Below are 27901 nucleotides of genomic sequence, written 5' to 3' on the forward strand. Positions count from 1 at the left end.
TCTACATTTGGTACAGATACTGATTCTTGGTGTCTCATTTCCCTTTTAGATGATATTTGACAAATTTGATTGATATGACTCAACTCACATTTGCTATACAAGAGCAAAGATTCATTGCGTTAAAGAAATAATTTATCTGATCTAGCTATAGGTACACTTGACCCATATTCCCACCATAATCTACAATGTAGAGATGGGTCCCACGATTCATGTCTGTACACTGTATGATTTTCTTAGTTCAATAAAGGATTAGAACACAATGCTTGTTTAGAGAAGTGTGACTTGATACTGCATCAATATCATTCTGAGCAATGTTTTTCATTTTCCTCCCACTTTAACTTTTTAAGCCTTATGCAAATTAGTTGAAAAGCCAGGTCTTGGGTCACTATGCTTACAGCGGTGGGATTGGGTATAATTCTCAGGTCATTTCACAGATTTCTCCAGCTGACTACATTGTACTCCTATTACATGTGGGATTGGAGCCTCTCTGGGTTAGAAATGTGTTTTCCTTTAAAGTAATGCACAAAATGAGCGGAGTTATTGGTTAATAAGATTCATAACAAGAAGATGGATAAGCTCCATGATATGTAATTTCACTCTGTCCTAAGAACACTCTTGGGGTTTTGTGTGTGTGTCTCTCTTTAAAAATTAGGAAGCCAAGGGTCACAAAAGCTGGAGTTTGCCCCTGGTCTTACAGGAATGCAGGGACAGCATTTTTATGACTCTGCACCTGACTCTTTCTTCATCCCCCTCCCCACAGGTCTAACTGAACACCTTCTGGGATCTGCATCTCACCCAGTCTTAAAAGACTAACCCACCGATAGATAGTTTCCTGTTTGTGGGTCGATGGTTAGTGAGGAAAAATGGTTCTGAGAGTTGGTGTCTCAAAGACTGATGTTCGCTGGCTGAGAGGCAGATTTGAAAGACCACCTGGCACTGTGTAGGGGCGAAGCTAGAAATAAAGAACAGCTCTTCTCAGCATTGGTTAGCTGGTGGGGAAAAGGAGGGGCTCTCTTCTTGTTTGTTGGAGGCTAGAGGACTGGAAGTTCCAAAGACCTTTGTACATTCTAACCTTGCAGAGCCGAGCAACTTTTGGTTGCTTTTCTTTCTATAGCACTACTTCCCTTATCTACCATAGAACAGATCTTAATAGAGGACTCTCCTTTATGGTATAAGGCTAATGAATATGAAACTAAACAATAAAATTTCTCTCTGTTGATGGCATTTCTAAAGAACATACATGATAGACATATTTGAAGATGAGATAATACTTCCTAATTAAGTAGTGCTTCCTGATCTTTCCATGGACACTCCTCCAAGGCATTACAGGTATATTACTATCAAAGAGCCTCCCAAACATCTCTCTTCGAAAAAGAAACAATATTAACAAATTTTGTTCAGCAGAGAAAATTCTAATGCATACCACTGGTCAAAGATATCTCTGTTACTAGCTTCCAGGGTACCTAGTAAATACTTTAAGAACAGCATATTTTGTCTAAATCAATAAATATAAAAGAGGATGATGTAGGAGGTAGGAATCAAAGTGGAGAAAATTCGGGGCACCTGGGTGGCTTAGTCGGTTAAGTGTCTGTCTTCAGCTCAGGTCATGATCTCACAGTTTGTGAGTTTGAGCCCCGCATTGGGCTCTGTGCTGACAGCTCGGAGCCTGGAGCCTGCTTTGGATTCTGTGTCCCCCTCTCTCTTTGCTCTTCCCCTGCTCATGCTCCATCTCTCTCTCTCCTTCAAGAGTAAATAAACATTAAAAACAACAACAACAAAGTGGAGAAAACTCTAGTATTTTCCCAATATCCCCAAACACATATGGCTTTATTCAATTGTATAAACAGAACATGGAATTTACCAGAAGAAAAAAAAATCAATAAAACTGGTGATGTCAGCTTTTCATATGCCAACTATTAATAAAATCAAAGAGAATTAGAGAGATGTAACAGAAGTAACTTTCCTTAAAAAAAATACATCTTTTTTATTTTTTTTATTTTTTTTACAAATAGTTTATTGTCAAATTAGTTTCCACATAACACTCAGTGCTCATCCCCAAAGTGCCCTCCTCCATGCAAAATACATCTTTTAGGGGCGCCTGGGTGGCTCTGTTGGTTATGCATCCGACTTCAGCTCAGGTCATGATCTCCGGATCAGTGAGTTTGAACCCCGTGTCAGGCTCTGTATGGACAGTTCAGAGCCTGGAGCCTGGTTTGGATGCTGTGTCTCCCACTTGCTCTCTCTGCCCCTCCCCCAGTCATGCTCTGTCTCTCTCAAAAAATAAACATAAAAAAGTACATTTTTAAATAAAAACTGGAAAAGAATTTGTGGAACTTTACCCACACTAAACCGTGTAAGAAACTACAGCAGGACTATAATGCTTTTTAAATCCATGTGTCTAAAGAAATGAGAGATGTCGTAAAGTTTAGATGTGCTCCCTTTATCTTCCAGGAATCATAATTTTATTACAATCAGATTTATTAAATGTTATCTGATTTTACTCTCATCTTAAAACATCTGCAAATAATATAATTTACCTGAGCATTTGGCATAGCCACATGTTCTTCTCGATTTGAACAGATCTGAGTCCAAGTGTTAATTGAATAAAGCTGCTCAAAAGTAACTTTGGGGACATATCTTGGAACACACCATATCCACAGTAATATCTGTCAGGCAAGTGTCAATTTTTCTTTATTTTTAAAATCATATCATTTAAATAAGTTATTTACCATAAAAATCACCCCCCACCCCATACACACACACGCACAAACATCTTGTTAAAGTAAAGCGAGAACTCAATCCACTCAAGACAGGAAGGAGGGGAAAAAATACGGTGGTGCGCATAATGCCTGTTGCCGCAGAGTATTACGGTAAACAGCCGATTACCGTACTCGCTAGGGCTACTGCGTGTGTGACGTCAGCGAGAGCTAGCTGCAAAGTTCCTTGCCGTTCTTTGCTGATGTCGGGGAGCTGAAAATTAAAAGGGTGAATGTGGTGTTATTGGTTGGCTGGGTTTTTTTCTTTTCCTATTTTCACTCTTTATTTTAAATTCTGCAGGTAAAGCGATAGTGAGCCGGGAGCTTAAAGACATCTGTAGAGGAGGGGTGAGTCAGCGGGTGCAGAAGGACTAAGAATTGGTTCCTTGAGAGAGACGGTCGCCTCTTTCCCCAGAGAGGAGGCGGTAGGGCTGCTCCTGGGACCGAACCCCTGTCCGCCCCTGGCTCCAGGTGAGTGCGCTGCGGCATTGGGCGCGGGGGTCCAGAGGGGTCGGTGGATGGGAAAAAAATCTCCCTGGCTTCTCGGTGAGACGGAACCCGCACTTTCCCTATGCGCCCCCCACCTTTTACCCGCTCTGACACCTGCATCCCCACCCCACTCCGTTTCCCTTATATATTCAGGAAAGTTACCTCCTTATTAACAAGTGTGTTTTTTAGTCCGTGTTTATCGCCTCGAGGTAGAGGAAAGAGGTTTTCTGCAGTTGCTTGCTTTTTAGTACCACCTGTGAGCTCTTGAACTTGGGATTTTTCACAATAGCCTTTGCCAGCGAGTCCCGCCTCAGGGCCCGACCCCAGAATCCTTAGAAGGCAAGATGGGTCCCCAACTCCTCGCACTCCTGTCTGAGTCCCTGTGGAAACCTAAGTATCTCACGAACACCATGGCCCCAGCCCAGAAAACAGAAGCGTCGCGTATCCTCCTGATTTTTAAGCCTACCACATCCGCAGTGGCCGCCACTTGCAAAGCCCCTTCTGCAGAGTGGCGCTTGCCCTCACCACCACTTCTCCCCCCGCAGCCCCGCAACCCCTCCGGGTGTGGCTCTAGGCTCAAGTCCTCCCGCACCGTTGATACTGCAGCTTGAAAAGGGCTCCTGGACCGACCTCGGTCGCGTTTAGCCCTCCGGCCCCGCCAGGTTTTTCTCCGGACCTGGCTCTCGGCGGGCTTGGCTGGTGGACAGACCCGCGAGCACCGCACACCCAAGTGTGAATTCCACCGGCGTGAGCGTGCACGCGGCACTGACTGGTCCCGCGGTCACAGCGGTTCCCGCTCCCAGGCCGCCCCCTCCAGGTGACTGCGAAGCAACCTGTTCAGATGGCAACTGGGTAGATCTTCCAGTTTTCACCGGCTAGACTCGGCGCGACGCACACGCACTAGCCGCAGTCCCGCCTAAGCGAGTTCCGTGGGGTTTAATCTCGCTGTGCGGCCGCTCGTACTTGGCTGCTGCGGCTTGGGGTTTGTTTGCTTCGGCTCTTGGAGCCGGCCTGAGGCAGCGGGGCCGCGCGCCAGGGCAGGTTCCCAGCTGCTCGAAGTCCCTCCTGCGCCGCTTGTGCTGCAGCAGGGCACGCCGCTCCGGGACCGCAGCGTCGGCTGGGCTCCTGGCCGCTGCCCACAGCCCGTCGAGCCCGGTACGGCCTCGCTCCCCGGGACGCCCTGGTATACATACCGCCTTTCTCTTTGCGCTCTTTCAGGGGGACGCGGGGCAAACAAAGCCCCGCAGCCGCCTCGGTCTTGGCCAGCATTTCACATCCATTTCTCCCTGGCCTACGCGCCTAGAAGCTGGATCTAGCACGAGTCCACCGCTCACCAGTCACACTGTGGGTCACTGCGGGCCGGGAGAAGAGCCCAGATGCCAACGGTCCCCGCCTTTGAGAGTCGACGGCAAACCGGTACTTAATTGTGGTTTGCGGGGAGGCTGGGGCTATGTCGTTAAATTCCCAGTTACGTGCAGAATGCTGATTCTTCTAAACAGGACGGATCAGACAGTATGGAAAAGTGGGTCCCTGTAATTCTGGGATTGCATTTTTGCAACCTATCTCCTCGAGCTTCGCGCCAAGCCTGGGGGGGAGGGCAGTTGGGGCCTGAGGCCAGCGCCGCGGGTAGATAGGGTCCGCGGGTATCCCCGCGCGTGCGTCCCTGGCCATGTCTCCTTTAATGCCCTGCCGTTTTGCGTGGCCTTCTGAGGGTGTCCAGGGCAGGCCGGGGTTGCTTCCCACCCACGCGCCCTCTCTCACCCCCAGCTAACCCCAGCGGGCAAGGCTCCCCTGAGCCGAGACCTTTTGACTCTGCTCCCTGGCTCCCGCTTCCGCCCTCGCCCCGGGGGTGGCTCTCGAGAGCCGGACTTCGCCGGCCCCGGCTGGGACCATGGTGTTTCTCTCTGGAAATGCCTCCGACAGTTCCAACTGCACCCATCCGCCAGCACCGGTGAACGTATCCAAGGCCATTCTGCTCGGGGTGATCCTGGGGAGTCTCATCATTTTCGGTGTGCTGGGCAACATCCTAGTGATCCTCTCCGTGGCCTGCCACCGGCATCTGCACTCGGTCACTCACTACTACATCGTCAACCTGGCGGTGGCCGACCTCCTCCTCACCTCCACGGTGCTGCCTTTCTCTGCTATCTTCGAGATCCTGGGCTACTGGGCCTTCGGCAGGGTCTTCTGCAATATCTGGGCGGCCGTGGACGTCCTGTGCTGCACGGCGTCGATCATGGGACTCTGCATCATCTCCATCGACCGCTATATCGGTGTGAGCTACCCGCTGCGCTACCCCACCATCGTCACACAGAAAAGGGGCCTCATGGCTCTTCTCTGTGTCTGGGCGCTCTCCCTCGTCATCTCCATCGGGCCTCTGTTTGGCTGGAGACAGCCGGCCCCTGAGGACGAGACCATCTGCCAGATCACGGAGGAGCCGGGCTACGTGCTCTTCTCGGCGCTGGGCTCCTTCTACGTGCCGCTGACCATCATCCTGGTCATGTACTGCCGGGTCTACGTGGTGGCCAAGAGGGAAAGCCGGGGCCTCAAGTCTGGCCTCAAGACTGACAAGTCGGACTCGGAGCAGGTGACGCTCCGCATCCATCGGAAAAATGCCCCAGTAGGAGGCAGCGGGGTGTCCAGCGCCAAGAACAAGACACACTTCTCCGTGAGGCTCCTCAAATTTTCCCGGGAGAAGAAAGCAGCCAAAACGCTGGGCATCGTGGTCGGCTGCTTCATCCTCTGCTGGCTGCCTTTTTTCTTAGTGATGCCCATCGGTAAGTCTTTAAACACCGGATCTTTGTATTTAAGGATCTTCATCCTCTTCCCTTTCGGATACCCAGTCTCAAGGTCAGGGGTGGTAGAAAAGGGATCTGCATTTCAAATAGCAGAGCCAGAGGTGGTGAGGCGGCATCTAGGAAATGCTGCCTGGTAGAAAAGTACATTTTAGTTTCCTTTCTTCTCCAGTCTCATTTATAGTATGTCCCTGGGCACCTTTTCAACTACTGTAAAGTGGTTTCCAACAGATGCAGATTAATTGGTCTCCTTAATAAGAACGTCAACTTTTCTTAATGCCTGTAAGCATGTGTTTAATTTAAATAGATCCCTCTTCTTTGGAGTCTCAGAGTCTCCACCACACACTTAGGCAGGGCTGTGGAATTCCATTTTCACCTCTGCTGCTCTGAACTGCTAAATTCTCTTGGCCTAAAAATAAGCACTGTCCTTATTCCGAACAAATGTGTAATTTTATTGTTGGATTCGATTATTCCTAAGGGTTAGTCATAATGGTCTGCTTATGTTCTATATCTGCGTTAATTTTATTTTCTGGACTCAGTATGTAAGAAAGTGTGGTAAGCCACTGACCAGAAAAAAAAATGATTTTATGTCCAAACGAATTTAAGCTTTAAAGAATTCAACATCATGTTTCCTGTAAGTAAATACTTTTCCCCTGATTTTAATAGTAAGTATTAAAACAGTCTCTTATCCAAGAACCTTCTGGAGGTTGCAGATGACACTGTTTGAAAATAATGCAGTCCTGTTACAAATCCAATTTTTGCAAATGCTAAATTAGCTGTTGTCAAAACTAATTAGCTCGTGGTAAGTATCAGCAAGAGGATCCATTTGGAATAGTCATCTATCCCTGAAAGGCCTTCGTGAGATCCCAAAATGGTTGTTTGCTATTTTTAGTTTGTGAGCTCAAATACAGACCCACACATTGGTTATCCACTAGCTCTAATGAACAAAAAAATATGATAAAAATTAATAAAAGTTTGTTTCTGGAACATTAGAGCCAAATTTAAGCACTTTAATTTGCAACTCTGTGGTAATAATAGGTATTAATTTGGGGGACCAACTTTGTTTCATTGGTCCAGGCTTTTCATTTCATTCATCCCCTCAACAACTCAGTGAGGTATGTGTTATTATTTAGAAATCACAAGTGCGGGGAGGAGATTCATCAGGCTCTGGAGTCTCACTAGTACCATAGCTATCAGTCACATGTGGCCCTTTAATGCAAATTAAAGAAAATTAATATTCAGTTCCTCAGTCCCACTAGCCAAAGTTCAAGTGTTCAATAACCACATATGGCCAGTGGCTGCTGTTTGGGACAGCACAGCAAAGATATAGAACATTTTCATCGTTGCAGAAATTTCTATCTGACAGAGCTGCTTCAGAGGCCCTTCTGAGTTCACTAGCTGACTTCCCATTGTGCCTACCTGTCATTATTGCTGACTCTGCTCCTGGACTTACATCACAGCTTTGAATTTATTTAAATAGCACTCTACCTGAGCCCCTGCATCCTTATCTTTCTGCATCCCATCTTTTACCTCCTCTTGAAGTTTGCACATTTTTTCCTGCATCCATGCACTTATCAAGTGTATACTGAACACTTGTTCTAGACACTTCATTGGAGCAAAGCAGCAAACTCCTTGCCAGTAAAATGTCTGTATTCTTTTGGGGGAGCTAGACAAATAAATATATCTTAAGAAGTCATGGGTTGCTAAACACTAGAAAAAAGTAAGCAGGATCAGAGGATAGTGATTTGTAGGACCACAGGGTGGGTGGTCAGACAAGTCCTCTCGGAAGAGGTGATATTTAAGCAGAGACCTAACTGAAGTGAGGAGTGAACTTTGCAAAGTCTGGAAGGACTTTTTGGGCAGAGGGACGGCGAGTATGGAGATGGGAAAGAGCCTGACCTGTGCAAGGCAGAGCAAAGACGCAAGCATGGCTTACCTACAGAGTGGGCAGACAGGTTCAAAAACGGGTTGTGGGAATAGAGGAAGTCAGGGTAATGTGGGTCTTTTAGGTCCAAGTAGAATTTGCATATTATTCTAATCGTGATGGGAAGCCATCCAATTAGACAGGTTTTAGCAGGGGAGTGGCTGGTTTTATAGTTTTAAAGGATCACTCTGGTTGCTGGGTGGAGAGTGGGCTGTTTGGGGGGACAATTGTGGAAGCAAGGACACAGGTTGGGAGGCCATTAGAGAAGCCACGGGTAGAAAGACAGTGATGTCTTGCACTTGGGTGAAGCAGGTGGAGGAGTGGGAAGTAATCACGCTCAGTACTTACTTCAAATGTGGAGCTGACAAGTTTGGACATATAGTATGAGAAAAAAGAGAGGAATTAAAGATAACTTCCTGGTCTGGGGCCTAAGCACTCGGGTAAACAGCAGTGCTCTAGGAAAACCAGAGAATGACCGGGTTGTAAGGGACTGGTGTGGGTGTGAAGTTACAAGTGTCTACTTTGTGTAGCCATGTAGCCATGCCATGTAGTCACATATCTATTCGGCACCTAAGTAGAGATTCCAAGTGGCCGTTAGATACATGAATTTGAAGCTGGACTACCACGTTAACTGGGAACACATCAATATATTTAAAGCCATTGAAGTATAAGGATCTACAAAGGAGGACATATAGAGAGAAAAGAGAGGTAAGGACTGAGTCTTGGTAGTTGAGGGCCAGAGAGAGGAGACCTAATCAGCAGGAGAAGTTGGAAGAGAGCAGCCAGGGAAACAGGAGGAAAACCAGGAGACTGTGTTGATCCCAAAGCCAAATGGAAATGTTTCAAGAAGGCAAGACTATTGAGCTGTGTCACAGGCAGCTGCTCAGCCAAGTCAGAGGAGGGCCAGGAATCAACACTGGAGTTGGCCATATGGAGGTCCTTGGTGGTATGATGAGGTCCTCTGAGAATAGTCTCAGTGGAGGAATGGAGAGAAAAGCCTGCCTGTGTGCTCTCTAGAGAAAATGAGGGATGGAGAAGTGGGAATAGTGAAAAGATACAACTCCTGGGAAAGGTTTTCCTAGACAGTGGAGCAGAGAAATAGAGTATAGCCGGAAGGATCTGGAGAGAATTTCCAAAGGTGGGAGATAGGATACCATATACTGATGGAATGATGAAATAGAAGTACTGATAGTATAGGCAAGGGAGGAGTTGGGGTTCAAGTGGAGGGTGGGGAAGCGAGGGGAAGTTGGGGTCTATAAGCACAGAGGCAAGCAGATACGGACGGGGAGAGGTAATCACCTCTTTGGTGTATGTTTATGTCCTTGACAAAATAAGAAGCAAGATCATCAGCTATGAGTGAGAAAGGAATAGGAAATGATAGTTGGTTTGAGGAGCAAAAGAAGATGTGAAATATTCATCTGTGAGGCGAGAGAGTAAATAGATTATGGCAATTTAGTAGAGTCACCAGGAAGTCCTGAGGACATATTTGAGATTTACTGTCAATCATAAATTAAAAGGAAGACCAGTCAAAAAGTTTGTGCATTACACTTTAACAGCTAAGAGGCTGAGGGTTATAGGGAATGTTGCCAATGACTGACTGTACCTAGGAGCCATAGTAAAGACATGCATTTGAGCAGGGGCATGCACTGGAACAGATTAGGAATCCAGTAGAGTCAGATAGTGGACTAAGCTCAGGTGATGATAGGAGACTGGGGATTTGGGATTTCTTGTGGTGGCTGAGCTCTTCAGAGAGATGGGCTGGGTCCTAAGCTCACTTAGGGGAAGGTGGGCTCTGGTCTAACCATGGCCTCCCTCTTGGATCTCTCTCCTGGGGAGTTAGTAATGTTAAGGTGAAGTCTTACAGTGGAGGAGAGTTATGGAAAGACAAGAGCACCCAGAATCACTGGGCTTCCTTTAAATCCTAAAATTGGGTGTGGCAGGAGGGAAATGGAAAACTTATATTTGGCAGCCTGACCTGCTGCTCAGTATGGTAAAAGATCCCTAAACCTACCCTATCTGTGGTCCACAGCTTCTTCATGCCACTAAACAGGCAACAGACTATTTCCTCCAGGTTTATTGACTGTATATGAAGTACCAGGCACTGAGTTAGAAGAAGATGAATAAAGCAAATTCCTTGCCTTCAAGGGCATCACAATCTAGTTAAGGAAACAAATTAGGAACAATTATCACAAGTGTAGGAAGTGATATTAGAAGTGCTAAGGGAGCGCCTGGGTGGCTCAGTTAATTAAGCGTCTGACTCATGATTTTTGCTGAGGTTATAATCTCACAGTTCGAGAGACTGAGCCCCACATTGGGCTCCACGATGGATGTGGAGCCTGCTTAACATTCTCTCTCTCTCTCTCTCTCTCTCTCTCTCTTTCCTCTGCTCTTCCCCCATTCTCTCTCTCTCTCAAAATAAAAATTTAGTAAATAAGATAGAAATAGAAGTGCTAAGGAATATGACAGTTCACTGTGTCTATTGGTCACTGTGGAAGCTTCTAGAAGTATCATTATTTACTTGAAATCTGCATTACTTCCACTGAGCCATCAGTGAAATATTATTTGTTTTTAGCAACTGTCTTTAGTACATTTTTCATGCAAAATATGGACAGAAGAATAAACATGACATTATATTCTCATATACTATGGACACAAGCTCTTAAGTATGACAACTTAATTTGACAATAAACTATTTGTAAAAAAATAAAAAAAAATAAAAAAAAAAGTATGACAACTTAGTACTCTCTTGGGAAGAATAGGTTATCAGTCTGAGCTAGGCTGTCAGAGAACAGCGAGATTAGAAACGAAGCCAGGCAGGGATGCCCATGGCATGGAAAGCTGAGAAGCAAAGCCCCCACACGTTTGGGAATGAGCTCAGGATAACCAGGTGAGTGAGCGCTCTCTACTTCATCGCTGAAGGTTGCTCCTCTACATTGTGAGAAGGCTCCTCCTAGAGTCCACACTTTGCTCTTCCCCTGCTCCTCCCATCAAGACTGGGTGGATTTGCTGGACTGAATAGTGTGATTGCAGGTAGGACTCTGACTTGCCCACTCTCAAGTCCATGTCTTGCTCTGATTGTTTTCTTTTTGCATCCTAAATGTTTGGTTGAAACTCAGAATCCCATGTGTGGAGGGGTGTCACATTTGAGGATGTTATCAGTCCTGTATACCTTGGAGTGAATGTTTTTAGAAGCCAGGTTTTGATCATGGATATGACTAGGGAGAATATGAAGGTGTTGGCCTTCTGTGAAAGCAAGACAGGTAAACAAATATGCCTCTGGGGAAGCTCCAGTGCCTAAAGCATGTGCATCATCTTTGCCTATATCATCTTTTTGCCCGGAACCCGCTAGTCCCAGAGTCAGTGTGCTGGGTGGGAAAATCGGTGGCCTGAGATTTAAAGCTTGACTTGCTTTTTCATAAAATAGGAGATGTGATACAGGTCAGCTGCCTAGCACAGTGCTGTGATGGCCATATGTGTGAATTTTATCAGAATGCATATGATTTGCAGACCATTCCTGACATACAAGGATGTTGCTCTGAGGGATAGATGCCCTTGGAGGTCTGAGCAAGAGAGCATTGGCAAGAAAGGGATGAAGGGAGCAATATTTATTGAATGCATAATTGTGTGTCTGAACTCTGGACAAGTTATCTGGTTGAAATACAAAACAGGCATTATTGGATGCAGTAGGCATTGCTAGTCTCTCTGAGCCAAAGGAGGCAGTGTGAGGCAGAGCTGTGGCTCATGTAGACATAGAATATTTGATAGTTCTGTTAAAATTAAAAAGATAGCAGAGCATGCAGTAGTGAGGAGGGAGAATGTCATTTCCTTTCTCTTTTTTTTTAAGTTCATTTATTTATTTTGAGAGAAATAGAGGCAGTGGAAATGGAGGAGGGACAGAAAGAGAAGGAGAGAAAGAGAGAGAGAGAGAGAGAGAGAGAGAGAGAGAGAATCTCAAGCAGGCTCCAAGCTACCAGTCCAGAACCCAACATGGGGCTCGAACTCATGAAACCATGAGATCATGACTTAACCTGAAACCAAGAGTCAGATGCTTAACCGACTGAGCCACCCAGGTGCCCCAGCATGTGTTTTAAGATGGGACATTGGAGAGAAGGCAGAACTGGCAAGGGGCTAATCCAGTGGAAGCAGTGAGGCAAAGAAGGATTCATTCGTTCAGCAAGATTTCACTGAGCATCTACTATGTCCCAGGCAGCTAGAGAATCGCTGGAGATAAAAACAAGAAAAGCTCCCTTAATGGAGCTAAAAATGTGTTCAGTGGAATACATAACATGGTTTCAGGTGGTGATGTGTGAACCACAGCAAGGAGACAGAACAAGTGCATGCATGTAATGACGTGCATACAATGGCATACCATGGCCTTGACTCTTATGGATGCCCGAGATCACCAGAGACTGTGTTGCTCTGTTGCAGGCACAATGGGGTCAGGCCCCTGGTTCTTTCAGAGAAGGTTGACCTCTTAGAGATGAGGGGTAAAGACAATCTAAGAGCCATAACAATTTTAAGACCAGAGGCCCATTTCTGTTACTCCTGCTGTACCACACACCATCCCGAAACACAGTAGCCCTAAAGCAACAACTATTTTATGGTTCATGGTTCTGTGGGTCAGGGATGAGTCAATGCCCAGTACATGTGATGGTTGGGGCTGGCTCCCCGAATTGGCAGCCTCGCTTCCTCTGGTGGTGTAGACCAGCTTTCTTACAGCATGGCGGTTCTCTCCAAGAGAGCCAGGGCAGACGCTGCCAGGCCTTTGAAGAGCGAAGCCCAGACCTGGCCCGTGTCACTGCTGTCTCATTCTGCAGTGAAAGCAAGGCCCAAGGCCAGCATGGGTGCAAGGGGCAAGGACATGGATTTATGTCCTGATGGGTGAGTAGCAGATGCACAGAGGGCGGGAGGATTATTCTGACCATCTTGTGCTGTGTCTATCGCACAAGCATATCAGATAACATTTCTCTTCCACCTGCTAGTTATTTATGGAGAGCTTCCTAAGTGCTAGCCTTTAGGCAATGCACCAAGTAAAACCAGTCTGGGTCCTAGCCTTCCTGCAGGCTTCACATCTCTTTGGAGAGATAGATATTAATCAAATAATGTCTGATTAAAAAATCCAGACTACGTACAGTGAAGGGGGGTGTGGATGGTGCCTTGAGAGCATACACCTTGGATGTGAGTGACCCTGAGCAGGGAGCGCAGAAAAGTCTTGCCACAAAGGAGGGCTTGACCTTTGAGCCAAGATGTGCAGAATGGGGACATATTCCGTGGCCAGAAGGGGGAGGGGACAATAGAATGGGCAAGGACTCTAACAAGGTTGGCCTGATCCATGAGGATTTTCCAGATGGCTAGTGTAGCCAGAACTGAAAGGCTATAAGATAACTAATAACAAATGAAGCTCGAGAAAGCTTACCAGACTAAGTAAGCTTTTAGAGGTATTTTATGAGTTTTTGACCAGGAACAAACCTATATTTCAAACTTTCAAGGCTTAATAGGAGGAAGACTCTGGACAGACCAGTGGGAGACCTCTACACAGGATAGGTGAAAGGTGTCCTGCCAAGCACCATCCTTCTCACACATGGTTGCAGATACTTCCATGAGCTGCTAAAAAGTTCTGGAACGCTGCTTTGTCATTGCCTCTGGAGCAGATTTACGAGAAAACCTTTCTCGGATCACAAATAGCATAATCAGACCTGGCTTTAAATTAATTCTGGCTCTTTCCACAAGACGAAACTGTCAATGAAGATTTACTGTCATATTCAAAAGAATGTGCTTCAGGCTCAGAAAATATCTAGAATGAGTTCCAATAATGCTTTGAACAAAGCTGACTCTTTCCAGTCAGGCTACAGACAGGCAAGTCATTACTTTGAAGGAGACGACACTTAGGGACTAAGGCATTGCTGTGTTTTGTTGCCTCATGATTTCAGGTTTGGATGTGAGGGCCCATTTCTAAGGCATTTTCCTTATCTATCAGGTTCAATGTATTTTAACACTGCTATTTGGTTTGCCAGCTGGACATTTTTAGAGCGTCTTCTCATTTTTAAACTGCATATTTCTTTACTACTTGAAAACTTTCTCCCTGTTTTCTTATTAGTCATTTGTATTTCAACTCTTGTAATGTGAAATTGCTTGTCTGTGATTTTGGGCCACTTTTTACAAATCCATTTATTTTTATTTCTTTTCTATTTGTAAGCTTGTTTTATACATTGAGGACACTAATCTCTTATTTATAGTATATACCAAGTTGCCAGTTTTTTCTCATGCGCTGATCAGATAGTGCTGAGAAAATGTGGCTTCTTTATCCTACAAAAACTGATGTGATGTTTTTCATGAACTTCCACAGAAACACACACACACTTTTAGTCAAATCCAATAAGCTCAGCCTGATCCGATCATTCAAGCACTTTCTTTATATATTCAGTTTCATTTGAATAATACAAGCCTTTCAGATTTGCCTACAACTTAACCAGGTGTAGGGCTCACACCATCTCTTGGGTATGTGGATAGGAAATTAGGGCTCTCTGCTGACCCTTAAGTGATTTTTAGTATCCTGCACTGAGGAGGTTGGTGGAGTCTAGTGACTGAACCCTAGCCCCCAGCATGCTCTTGTCCCCTGATGACTCTGAGGCTGGTCCTGGTGGCCCATTACTTCACCTGACGAGCCAGCCCCACATAGTCCTTCCTGAGACTTCAGACTCTCAAGTTTTGCCTGTGATTCCATTCATTCCTGGCTGGGGACATATCTGCTCTGTTGCCATTGGCCTGAGAGTCACTTTGTCCCCACTGCCCCCCTGATCACCTTTTGCTCCTAAAATCTTCACCACTGTTTCACCCCTGTCTCAAGGCACGGGCAGCCCTGTGGGTTCCTTCCACATCCTGCCATACCCCACCCTGTCATGCTACAGGATGTTGACTGGGCTTGCTCTCTGCTCAGCTATGCTGGCTGTGACTTTCATAGGTATGGTAGCTGTCATGTGCCATCTCACAGATGCCCAGAATGGACAGTGGAAAAAATCATGTTCATGCCCACCTTTATCTTAAATGCCCAAGGGCCTTGTTGAGAGGGGAGCTGAGAGCAGACACCCAGCTGCCTCTTTCCACCACCTTCCTCTTCATTTCCGGCACAGTTCACCCGTAGAGGGTAGCTGGGGAAGACTTTCCCTTTCTTTTTCTGGCTAAATGGGTCACTCCTCTGAATCATTTCCTTTTGTGGAATAGTAATGGCAAATGGATTGCAGACAAAAAGAGAGGTTTCCTAAAATGTGAATAAAGATGAGGAGTATTTAGTGATATTATCATTCTTGTACATATTTAGCAACTATGTTTCCCATTGGGTTTTTCACATTTTATGGGTTTTGTGGTTTTTTCAAATATCTGGACATTCAAAATTTTTATGTAGTCACATATTTTAATCTGTTTCTCCATGAATTGTGCCTTCTTAGGGATGCTTGGAGAGATCTTTCCCGATACCAGTCAGAACCTTTATTTTCTCCTAGCTCTTTTAGAGCATCACTCGTAATCCGCCTGAAATTTATTTTTGCACATTGTAGGTGAAGTCTAACTGTATCGATTTCGAAAGATTTTGATTCACAAAATCAAAAATTTTGTGAATAATCTATCCTTTCCTGTCTTATTTGGAAAGCCACCTTGATACTAGAAAGAATCTTAGGACTCCTTCTTCTGTCCCATTTATCTGTTTGTCCACTCTAGTTTTGGTGCCACGATTTTTTTTTTCATTTAAAATTGTTTCTTCCTTTTTTTTTGTAGTATTATAATACACTAATAAATGAGCTTCAGCTATACATCATAGTGACTGGAAAGTGCTATACATTATTTTACCTTTTGTGGTTTCATAATACATTTTAATATTTTTTGGTTTAAGGCCCCTGGAAGAATATTCTTTTGCAGAATTATCTTGTCCGTCCTTGCACATTTATTCTTCCAGAAAAACCTTGGACTCATTCTGTCAAGTGACGCCCTGTCCCTCACTGGCCCTCACCGCACACGAATCCTGTCACGTACTAATCATAATGTGTTACAATGTCTAGATTAATTTGAAAAATGACATCTTTATCATGCCGAGACCTTCCATTGTGAAATATGACATGTCACTCCATTTATTTCCCAAACGACTTTTGAAATTGTTTACATTGTACTTTTCATCACACTTGCTAACATTTCCTGGAAAACAGATTATCATAGTGGATTTGGGAAATGCTGCTTCATTGACAAATGCTTCTTTTTTGATACTTATCAATATCTGCTTTTCTCACTGACACTGATCTGATAACTTTTATTTTGCAATATTAACTTATCTTTGTATTCTTGGATTCAATTCTATCTAATCAGTGGCATTATTCTTTTCTATACCACTGCATTATACTAAATATTTCATTTCTGGATTACCTCTGTATTTCTATGTGAAGGAGTGTATTGTTTTATTTTATTATGCTGTTTTGGTCACATTTTGGTATCAAGCTTATGTTAACATCAAAAAGCCAGCTGTGACAATTTTCATTTTTTTCCTGCGATCCATAACAGTTTAAATAGCATAAGAATTATGTGTTCTTTCAAGGTTTGAAAGAACTTGCCCATAAAACATTTGGGCACAGCTCCTTTTATGGATGTAATTCTTGGAGACTGGTTTCTATTTCTTCCATGGATAGTAGTCTATTTTGATTGTCAGATTTGATAATCTTTGTTTTCTTATTTCCCATTTTCCTTCTCATTGAGGCTTAACATTTTTACAATAGAATTCTCCAGGAAATGCTTTAATTTTTCATTTCTTTTCTATCTTTCTCATTTCCCAATCATGTGATTATGTTTTCTTTCTTTCTTTGTTTCTTTGTTTCTTCCTTCCTTCCTTCCTTCCTTCCTTCCTTCCTTCTTCTTTTTTTAATCTTCATCGAGATAACCCTGGAAGATTTTCTATCTTACTAGTTTTTTAAAATAACCCATGTCCTGGATTTACTCATCATTTTAATCTGTTTTCTGGTGCAATAATTTAGTCTGTAGAAATGTCTTTCTTATATATTTTCTGGTTATATTTTGCCTTTTTATAGAAACTTGTGCAGAATGTTTGCTTCAAGGACTTTAGTTCTTTCTTGTCTAAGATTCAGAACAGTCAAAGCTATTTCTCTTCCTTTAAGCAAAGATAAGCTCCTTGCCCTATGTTTTGCTAAGCCATGCTCTCATTGAGTTGCTCTGTCTTTCCACTGTTAATGTTTCCTTTGTCCTGTTTAGACAGAAGTGGATTTGTAGTGGTGTCCTTGTTGTTATTTAACAAATAATTGTGTTTTGAATCTTCCACTTTTGAAAATCAGTTTCAGATTTACTGCATTTGTGGTTAGAAAATGTGAACTAAATAATTTTGAGCTTATAGAATTTATGGAGGTTTTCTTTATGACTTAATATATGATCAATAATTAGCGTATTTAATAGATTTCATACTTCATAGGTATATGTTAACTAAGCTTTAATAGTGGTGTTTTTAAGATCTTCCGAACTCATTATTCTTTATCTTTACTCATCATCTACTTTATTTGTCAAATATTGAGGAAGGTATGGTGAAACCTTCCCACTGCTGTTGGGAAGAAGTCTTCCAATTATTCTTATATTTTTAATAGGTTTGGTTTATGTATGTTGATGTAGTTGCTTGATACTTAAAAGACTGCATCAATAATATCTTCATTAAATATAGACTTTTTGTCCTATTTATTTTTCCTTGATATGTACAAGCAAAAATCAGTACTGTAATCTTCAATATGTTTCTGTTTGCATTTGCCAACATACCTTTGCTTGTCTTTTTATGTTTCAGCTTGTGTATCTTGCATTGCATAAATTTCTTACAGTCTATGTGTCTAATCTGGGTATTTGTCTCTTAGTAAGGATTTAACTAATTTCCAGCGATTGTAACAGATATATTTGCTTTGACATTTGTCCTCTTGCTTTATACTTTCTTCCTTTCTTTGTTTCCTTCTCTTGCAAATTGGACCATTTTTTTTCTTTGCCTTTTAATTCTTCAATGTTTTGGAAAGGTTTCGTCTCCTATTTTTACACCTATGCGAAGTTATCTTAGAGCTTTTCAAAAGAATATTTTTAAACTTTCAGTTGTGTCTTAGCACAACTTCTGTCAGTCACCTTTGCCCACATAAGGAAAGAAGTTTAGCACACTTCGATTTTCTTTTCCTTCTGAAACTCACATCTTTGGGTTAATAAAATTTTGCATTTTAGATTTAGATTATTGCTATTAGATGATTGTATTATCTACCTTGCTTTTGTTTCTTTCTACAATTTAGTTTAGTAATACTATTATATACTGTGATTGACTTGTTCATGGGCTCGGGATTTTGCTTTGTCTATCATGTAGAACAGAGACCAGTAAACTATGGCCTGTTTTTGTAAATAAAGTTTTATTGGAACACGTCCATTCCCACTGGCTTATAAACCATCCATGCCGACTTCCATGCTACAGCGGCAGACTTGAGTTGCTTCAGAGACTGTATGGCTCACAAGGTTTCAAGTATTTACTATGCTACTACAGAAGAGTATAACACCAAATAAAATTTTATCAATGAAACCATAGGCAAAACACATTTTTTAAGCTCTTAAATGCCTGAGCCTCAACACATGAACAGCAACTTTTCAGAGTATAGAACTTGAGATGTATGTAATTTCTTTTTTTTTTTTTTAAGTATTTGTTTATTTTGAGAGAGAGACAGAACATACAAGTGGGGTAGGGGCAGAGGGAGCGAGAGAATCCCAAGCAGGCTCCATACTGTCAGTGCAGAGCCCGACCTGGGGGCTCAAACCCACAAACCATGAAATCATGACCTGAGTTGAAATCAAGAGTCAGCTGCTTAACTGACTGAGCCATCCAGCTGCCCCATATAAAAAAAATATATAAATAAAATATAACAATATATATAAATTTAAAAAATTTAATCTCAAAATACTGTCATTACTCCTTTGTCTCTTGGTATTTAGCACATTATACATGACTTGAGGTCAACTTGACTATTGTTTTTGTGTTTGTTTTGTCAAGTATTCTCTTTGTAGATGTATATATTTTCTAGCCAAGAAGCTTATAGAATTCTTTTTCCCAGTCAAATTTAAAAAATGTCTCCTGGCAGGTTCTGCTTTGGGAATAATTTCCATTGCTATTGCCTAGAACACAGTGCACATTTTTCCCCACTGAATTTAAGGACACTTTGTTAATTTTCACCTCCTCTGCTTCACTCTTTCCCTTGGAATTCATTTTTAACTGTATTTTGGGTCTCCCGTATCGTCCCATTTTCCTTTTGTTTCCCCCTCCCATATTAGTCATCTTTTCACTATCTGCTTCTGACTTCCATTCCAGTGTCTCACGTTTGTGTTAGGCTTAGTAATACAGTCTCCCCACATTCCGTCTGCTCTGCTCCATTTTATTGGCACACTGTTATCTCGTCCCTCTTGCCTACACTCATTCTACAAACCCAACCACCCCTTATGCCCCATTTCAATGTAGCTTAGAGATTTTCTTACATATTACTGTCATAAAGGTGGGCCTTGGCTCTGACTTCTCAGATCCATCTCATATACTGAATGGCTGAAGACTTTCATGTGAACAGTAATCCTTCTCTTTCTGTTCAGCCTTCATTAAGGATGACCTGGTAATGAAACATGAAATGGGCTCTCTAATTGGACCTGGGTGGGTCCCTGTGCAAACCGTTCAGACCCAGATTAAGGGGAGAAGGAAACAAATTATCTCTGTTGTAGTTTAGGTTGGCTAGGGTACAGACCTGTCTATCCACAGGGAGCAGAGAAGGAAGCAGAAGGAAAAGGTTTCAGTTTTACGGAGCAGAGTTTCTTTGTCCTGTTTGCTTGGCACAGGGGGTGTGGTGGCCTCTCCTCCAGTAGCATGACTGGCCCCCTGGAATTCACATCCGTGAGAGCCTCCCCTTATTTGTTTGCTGACCTTGCCTGAGAAAAGTGAGGGGCTTCACTTTTCACTCATAGGGCTTTTTCACTCATAGGGCTTCACCCTATGTGAACTTCAGCATTCATACTCTTCTGACACTTGAGCACAACTGATATTTGTCTTTGAAAAGCTACCCCGGGTCTGCGTGTGTCTCCTGTGTTATTCAAAGCCCCTGGAGGTGTCACTGAACAGTCATTGGGAAATATCTTACCTTTACCTCCTTTTCTTGTGATTAACTGAGGACTTATCTGTCCTTCATTGAGGCTGCTTGTGACCAACCTGCAGTTTTCAGAAATTTCCCAGAGGTTCTGGCTCATTGATATTGCCCTTTCTTAATGTCTTTCAGCAGTGATAAATCACAGTAAACTATCAACTGTTTGTATTCTTTTAGATTTACTAAGAACTTATAGAGGGGATGAGGAAGTTCAATTTAACTATGACTTCACTGCCTCGGCTCAGGTACCTCTTGCACTGATATCAGAGTGTGAAAAAGAAATTCACCTAATCCCATGTGTGACCATTTCCTTTGGCACCATGAAAGCTTGTGGTTCCAGATGGGGCAGTTAGAAGAAGATACCTATAGGGTCAGACAGTGGTGGAGTTCTTGTATAGCCCAGGAGGCCAAGCCTTCTCTTGCGGCCATAACCATAGGAGGTTTAGAAGGAATCACATGAAGAGTTAACACGCCTCTTCGTAGGAAAAAGAAATGAAGTAGTTGACATATCTGATGGGATAGGCACTTAATCACTTCAGGCTCCTCTAACAGGATACCACAGACTTGGCATCTCGAACAACAGACATTTATTTCTTATGGTACTAGAGGCTGGGAAGTTTGAGATCAAGGTGCAGCATGGTCAGGGGCTTGGCCCTCCTCCTGGTTCACAGATGGTTGGTGTCTTGCGGTGTCCTCATGTGGCAAAGAAAAGACGAGCTTTGTCTCCTCAGAAGGGCATGTGTCCCATCATGGCGTCCCCACGCTCATGGCCTCATCTAACTCAAATCACCTCCCAAAGGCCCCACCTCCAAATACTATCACCTTGTGGTTAGGGCTTTAACATGTGAATTTGGAGGGGACCATAGGTATGGTGCTTATGGTGCTTTTGTGCCACTTTACTGCATCAATTTTAATTCCCACAATAAGCCTATATGGTAGAAGTTGTGTGCTTATGCAGAGAAGCAGAAACAGAAGCACCACGGAGATGAAGTGACAGCTTGCTGGAGCTGCTTGGCTGGTTTCCCCAGAAGAGAGGAAAGTGGTCCTGTCTGGAGTTAAAAGCCTGGATTTCATTTCCTCATCTGTAGAAAAAGGGGCTTGTGCAGGGCCAGTGGCTTTCAAACTTGTCAGATTCAGAACTCCTTCTTCACATGAATTCAAATGAAACTCCAGCTTAAAATGGAATAATCAGAAGCCCAAGATATGAAACAGATAACAGTGGCGCTGTGCTCGGTGAGACAGAGCCAGGAGACCCGCGTCCTGGACATGCAGCCTCCCTGGCAGTGGCCGCTGAGGGGGGTCTAGAGCACAGGTTGTTGTCTGTGCTAAGGGTATCAGATGTCAGATTCAGCAAAGGGTATCAGAAGAGGTTCTGGAAGGAGTTAGGTTTGCATTTTCAAAAGAGACGAAGGGATAGTTGACAAAAGACACATCAACTGTCATTATTCTGGTATGTTGGCAGAGCCATTGTCTTTGCCCAAAAAGGATTTGAAAAGGGAATGTTGAACATTAATTTTGTTTCTTCTAGTGTGTGTGTGTGTGTGTGTGTGTGTGTGTGTGTACATGCTCACATGCACGCATGCTATCCACATTTAGCTTACTGCCAGGGTCAGCCTTCTTGCCAGCAAGAAACCTCCTGCTTACAAGTTGATCACGTAGTTGATCCCCTATAATGAGAAATGTGGTTTTGAAACTTATTTGCAGTCAACAACCATGTTGTTTTTCAAAACGATCCCACTGTTATTAGGAAATAACTAAAGGACCGTCTCAGAAGTGGATTCTTTTAAAGGAGACTCTGGGAGAAGGTGAAATCCCAGAAAAACAAACTGTCCTGCAGGAGTCATAACTGGTAGTTCTCAACAAGGGATAAATTTGCTCCCCGGGGACATCTGGCAACATGTGGAGGCATTTTTGGTTGTCATGGTGTCCGAGTTGGGGTGGGAGGTGCTATTGGCATCTAGTGGGTAGAGGCCAGGCATGCTGCTAAACCTGCCGCAGTGCCCAGTTCAGCCCCACCAAAGAGTGGTATCCATTTCCAAATGACAATAGTGTCAAGACTGATAAACAGGAATTCCTAAAATCCGTCAAAATCTTTAGAAACACATTTAATCATAAGCAATAATTTTGATGATCACTCAGGTTCTTTTTACTGTGTTCCAACATCTTAGCCAGTCATTCCAAAAAAACTAAGGTTTCCAGATAACTTAGGGTCCCTAAAAAGCTAATAGTTGTTTACCCACTGTTGTCTTTTAGTAAAATTTACATAAAATAAAACTCATCATTTTAATCATTTTCAAGTGTATTATCCCATAACATTCGGCACAATGACAATGATATGCAACCGTCACCACTATCTACTTCCAAAACATTTCCACCCCAAAATGACTTTCCTCTGTCTGGATCTGCGTAATATCAATAGTGCAAATATATAGAAACATATAACATGTGGTTTGTTTATCTGGCTTCTTTCACCTAACATCATATTTTCAAGCATCATCCATATTGTGGCACGTATCAGTCCTTCACTCCTTTTGGTGATTGAATGATATTTCATTGTGTGGATACCATATTTTATTCATTCCTTCATCAGTTGATAGACATTTGAGTTCTTTCTACCTTCTGGCTCTTGTGAATAGTGCTGCTGTGAATATTCATGCAAAAGTTTTTGCTCAAATACCTGTTTTCAATTCGTTTCAATCCATACCTAAGAGTGGAATTTCTGGATCATATGGTAGATACTTCTATGTTTAACTTATTGGAGAACCAAAAAACTGTTTTCCACAGCATCTGCCCCATTTTGTATACCTCCCAGCAATGTATGAGGGTTCCAGTTTCCTCACATTTTCACCAGTGCTTATTTTCCTTTCTTTTTCTTTCAATTATAGCCACTCCAATGGATGTAAAGTAATATCTCCTTGTGGTTTTACTTTGCCTTTGTTAAACATCTTGTCATGTACCTGCTGGTCATTTGCATAATCAGAAATTCTTGGGAGCAATTTCTGTTCAAGTCCTTCATTCATTTCTAAATTAAGTTGTTTGTCTTTTTGTTGTTGAGTTGTAGGTGTTCTTTATATATCTGAGATACTAGACCCTTATCAGATATAGGATGTGCAAACATTTTCTCATATTCTGTCTGTGGACTGTCCTTTAACTCTTTTGAGAATGTCCTTTGATGGACAAATGCCTTTCATTTGTATGGAGTCCAGTCTTCTACTTTTTCTTTTTTTTGGCTTATGTTTTTGGTGTCATTTCAAAGAAAACATTGCCTAATCTGAGTCCACAGACTTATCACTCTGCTTTTTGTTCTAAGAGCTTTATAGTTTTAGCTCTCACAGTTAGGCTTTGGATCCATTTTGAGTTAATTTTTATATTTGGTGTGAGGTAAGGTTCCAAGTTCATTCTTGTGTGTATGGAAATGCAACTGCCTGAGCACCACTTATTGAAGATACTATTCTCTCCCTCACACCCTTGCCAAAATTCAGTTAATGATTAATATTTGACTCCTTTCTCAATTCTCTTCCATATTCCAAGTATCTATTATTCTAATGCCAGTACCATGCTGTTTTGATTACTATAGCTTTGTAGTAACTTTTGGAATTGCTATTCATTATATTTTACACTTCCTAAGGCTTACTGGAATCTTTCCAAAAGACTACCTCTTTTTTTTAGAAAACTACATAGAATAGTACAAATATGCAATTCTTTTAGAATTGCTAAGTTCAAAAACTCTGAGGATGAAAAGTTCTACATGACTTAATTTAGGGGCAAAAACCTAGCCTCAGCAGAGCCCATTTGGCAAAGAGCCCAAACTGGATTCACACGAATCTATAGATTTTGTGAGATTTATGAAAATCTAGATTTCAGAGTATAGAATATATTTTCTAAATTTTATATTCACAAATTAGGTTACAGATTATGTGTTTGATTGTGAAGTGCTACGCTACATCCTTCTGGTGGTGGTGTACAGTGTACAATGTATAACCTGTGCTACCTTTATAAAATCTGAAAAATCTTGAGTTCCGAAGCACACATGCTCCAAAGGTTTTAGAAAAGAAATGGTAGACCTATATTCTTCTATTAGGACAATGATGATTATCTCATGATGTTCAAACTTCTGATGACTTTTGGGCACCTAGGTGGCTTAGTCTTTTGAGCATTCACCTCTTGATTTCAGCTCGGGTCATGATCTCAGGGTCGTGGGATCGAGCCCCACATTGGGCTCTGCTCAGAGCACTGAACGTGGAGCCTGCTTAAGATTTTCTCTCTCTCCTTCTATCCCTCTCCTGTGCTCATCTCTCTCTCTCTCTCTCTCTCTCTCAAATAAGTAAGTAAGTAAGTAAACAAATAAGACAAAACTGATGATTTTCTGTCTTTGTTTAGAAAAACACGAGAAACAAATAATCATGTGGGACTAACATTTACGGCACAGTTGATCTGTGTTAGTCAATGTGTAGGCACTTTTTCTATTCTGTATCATTTAAAATTTTTCAGTGTAGGGGAACCTGGGTGGCTTAGTCAGTTAAGTGGCTGACTTTGGCTCAGGTCATGGTCTCGCAGCTCGATGGCTCATGAGTTCAAGTTCAAGCCAGCCCCACATGGGCTCTGTGCCGACAGCTCAAGAGCCTGGAGCCTGCTTCATATTCTCTCTCTGCCCCTTCCTTGCTCTTGCTCTATCTCTGTCTCTCTCTCAAAAATAAATAAACATTTAAAAAATAATAAAATAAAATAAAAAATTTCAAAGTATAGGTTCTGTGGGGGAAAAAATAACAAAGTGACCCTTGGCAGTGAAAAGTTAGGAGTGAATTTCCTGAGCCTCTTTTTATTACCGTGAGAAACTGGTAAAGGAGTCTCTACCCCAAATTCAATGTTCTGCTTAGCTTCTGTGGGTGAGAAACCAAAGAGTGTTTTTTTCCTGCTGTTGAGTAGCCACTGTCCTGTCTAGCCTCTGTGTGAGGGCTCCTTTTTTCCCCTTTATCAGTTCCGTTCTGCCTCATCACTCCTGCTCAGATCCCTCTCATCCCTGTGCAGCCATCAAAAGCTGTTTGTGATTTCGAGATGATTCTTCTCCTTCAGCTTAGTTGACACAGATTAATTCCACTTTAAGGAGTTCTTTCGGCTTAAACATGGCTTTTCTGGATCATTCTTTAAAATGAAAACACCTGGAGTGCCCAGGAGGCTCAGTTAAGCATCTGACTTCGGCTCAGGTCACAATCTCACAGTTCATGGGTTTGAGCCCCACATCGGACTCTGTGCTGACAGTCAGCTCAGAGCCTGGAGCCTGTTTCAGATTCTGTTTCTCCCTCTCTCTCTGACCCTCCCTTGCTTATGCTGTCTCTCTCTCTTTCTCAGAAATAAATAAAAAACATTACAAAATTTTTTAAATAAAAAATAAAATGAAAACAACGAGGTCATCCGTGTGGGACATTTCATTCTGTGACTGGCATATCCAATCTTATATCCTTAGCCCATTATTCACGTGTGATTTTATTTAACCTGTGGTTTCCTGTAAATTTACAATGAGGTATTTTTATCCTTTATCCTTCCCAGTGAGGCTCATCAAGGTTAAACAGTTTATCCAGTGACACAAAACCAGAAACAGAGATCTGTCATGAGTTTACCACTATATTCTATAGTGTAACTTCCTCAGTAGACACATGTTGATTATACAGCATAGGAAGCATCAGCCATGGCCACCATCTCTAGGAGAAAATGGAAAACTCTTCCACTCTCTACCCTGACCTGTCACAATTTGTTTGTGTAATTTCTTCCAGAAAAAAAAAAAAAAGAGAATTTAAGCTGGACAAGGCAAAGACAAGTAGAGGGAGGAGCCAAGAAGGAGGGGGAACAGAGAGTAGATTATTAACAGTGTGAGTTTAATGTTCACCGAGTTCTCAGATGGTTACATGTCCAGTTCTTAGCCTGAACCTACTGATTGGTCAAGCGTTTATGAAGCACTAAGCATCCACCACATGCTCTGTTCTGAGCGAAGTCTTCAGAGGTTACTGAAGAATATAACTCACAGCCTTGGAGTCTAATTGGGGAGAAAAGTATAGTAGCTATGAAGCAGTAGTGATCAAGACAAGATAACATTTCCTATAAATGTTCTAGGAATTCAGAGGCCAGGTGTGTCAGGCAGGGCTTGGAAATGTCTATGGAGGGAGGGAGTCTTCAACTGGATCTTGAAAGGTAGGATTTGAAAAGCCAAGCTCCAAGGTAGGAGTGAGCATGGACTAGTGAGATGATCCACCTGGAAAGGTAGATGTTGAGTGTGCGTGTGTGTGTGTTTGCACGTGCATGCAGGAGCAGTGTTGGAGTCAGAATAGATCAGCAGTGAAGGCAGAAGCAAGAGACCCAGCTGACTGTGTAGGTTTGAATGAGGACCTGAACAGGGTGTGGCCGTGAGACAGAAGGGGCAATGCCCAGAGCAGGGATGCCTGCAGTAGGGGGTCCGTGGGCATCAGAGGCTGCTTATGAGGAATTGGAGTGGGATAAACAGAGGTAGCATTTGAACTTTGAGTGTGGACAGAGATGCCAGGGGCAGGAATACATTCTGGAGAGCCTTTAGCTGTGACCAGATCACACCTGAAATCATGGTGCTTAAGTGAAACTTTGTAGATGTGAGCCACAGGTAGTGAATTAAATTTGTGTTAAATTCATGGAGATAATACAGGATTATAAATTCAGTTTTTCATTCAGGCCAACCACGTTTCAAATGCTCATTAGCATACAATTCCTGGCTACCCTACTGGACAGTGTAGGCATCAAACTATTTCCATTATCTCAGATGTCCATATTCAGTTGGACAGGACTGATCCAGAGATCAGTGGTGAATATCCATGTCTTGGTGAGGGGGCAGTCCTCATGATGAGAATGCGGAACCGATGAGGCTAAGAGTGGGCCATCCAGCCAGGAGGAGGGCCTAGGGCTGAAGTTAGGGATGTGTACGAAGTTGGGAGAAATAGACAGAAAAGGAATAAGCAACGATCGCCTGAGGTTTGGAAAAGTGGAAGATTCAGAGTAGCAGAAAATCCTGGCAATAAGAATGGAGAAAATGTCAGTGAGGAGAGAGTAGTGCCAATGTCAAATGCTGCAGAAAAGTCAAGGAGAAAGATAACCAGAAAAAAAATTGTGTTTAGTAATCTGAGGTCATCAGCGACCTACGGAACTTGATGGAAGGTGAAGCAGAACAGAACTATAGTTCTAAAGGAGCACCATCGGCTCTCTCTGAGGCGGGGATGGAAGTTCGGGGCCTGGAAACAGTCTCTGTTGAGGGGATGGGGGCTTGTTAAGGATGAGATATGGGAAGAAAATGGAGCAGAGCCAGCTGCCACCAGAAGAAGAAAGAGAATGAAGGATACAGAACTGTCACTCACTGCTAAGGGCTTCATGGTCAATCATTGCTTTTTTTCTCCAAGAAAAGGAAGATGAGTACAAAAAAAGAGAGAATCATCAGGGGCTGGTTAAGAGGCTACCCATGACAACGAGATGCCCTTGGAGTGGAATGAAAAAGGGAGCACAAGGAGATGGGCTCGGTTTTGAGGGGCTCAGAGATGGGCATCAGGGGAGCTGGGGCAGACTTGTGGCCATTGTGCTCCGAGATGGACCAGTTGCTTGAATCCAGAGAATGTGTCAGCTTGGTCTGCTTGCTTTTGCTTTCCTGTCTTCCCTACCTCCCTACCAGTGGATGCTTCCTTTTGATTGACTTAATTTTAATTGTTTTTTCTCATACATCAGACCTTCACATTTATGCATAGTGTTACTACC

The 27901-nt window shown here is 42.9% G+C and overlaps 1 protein-coding gene across 1 annotated transcript in view; it reads left to right on the plus strand.

The window, feature by feature from the left end:
- Nucleotides 1-5136: 5136 nt before the first annotated feature.
- Nucleotides 5137-27901, plus strand: part of ADRA1A (adrenoceptor alpha 1A) — a 103751-nt gene continuing 80986 nt past the window's right edge. The window contains exon 1 of the mRNA XM_077780124.1: nt 5137-6019. Within this exon, the coding sequence (XP_077636250.1) occupies nt 5137-6019 (883 nt within the window). The remainder of the gene's footprint in view (nt 6020-27901) is intronic.

Source organism: Crocuta crocuta, unplaced genomic scaffold (assembly GCF_008692635.1).
Source record: "Crocuta crocuta isolate KB4526 unplaced genomic scaffold, BGI_CrCroc_1.0 scaffold395, whole genome shotgun sequence".
In the NCBI taxonomy this organism is placed as follows: Eukaryota; Metazoa; Chordata; class Mammalia; order Carnivora; family Hyaenidae; genus Crocuta; species Crocuta crocuta.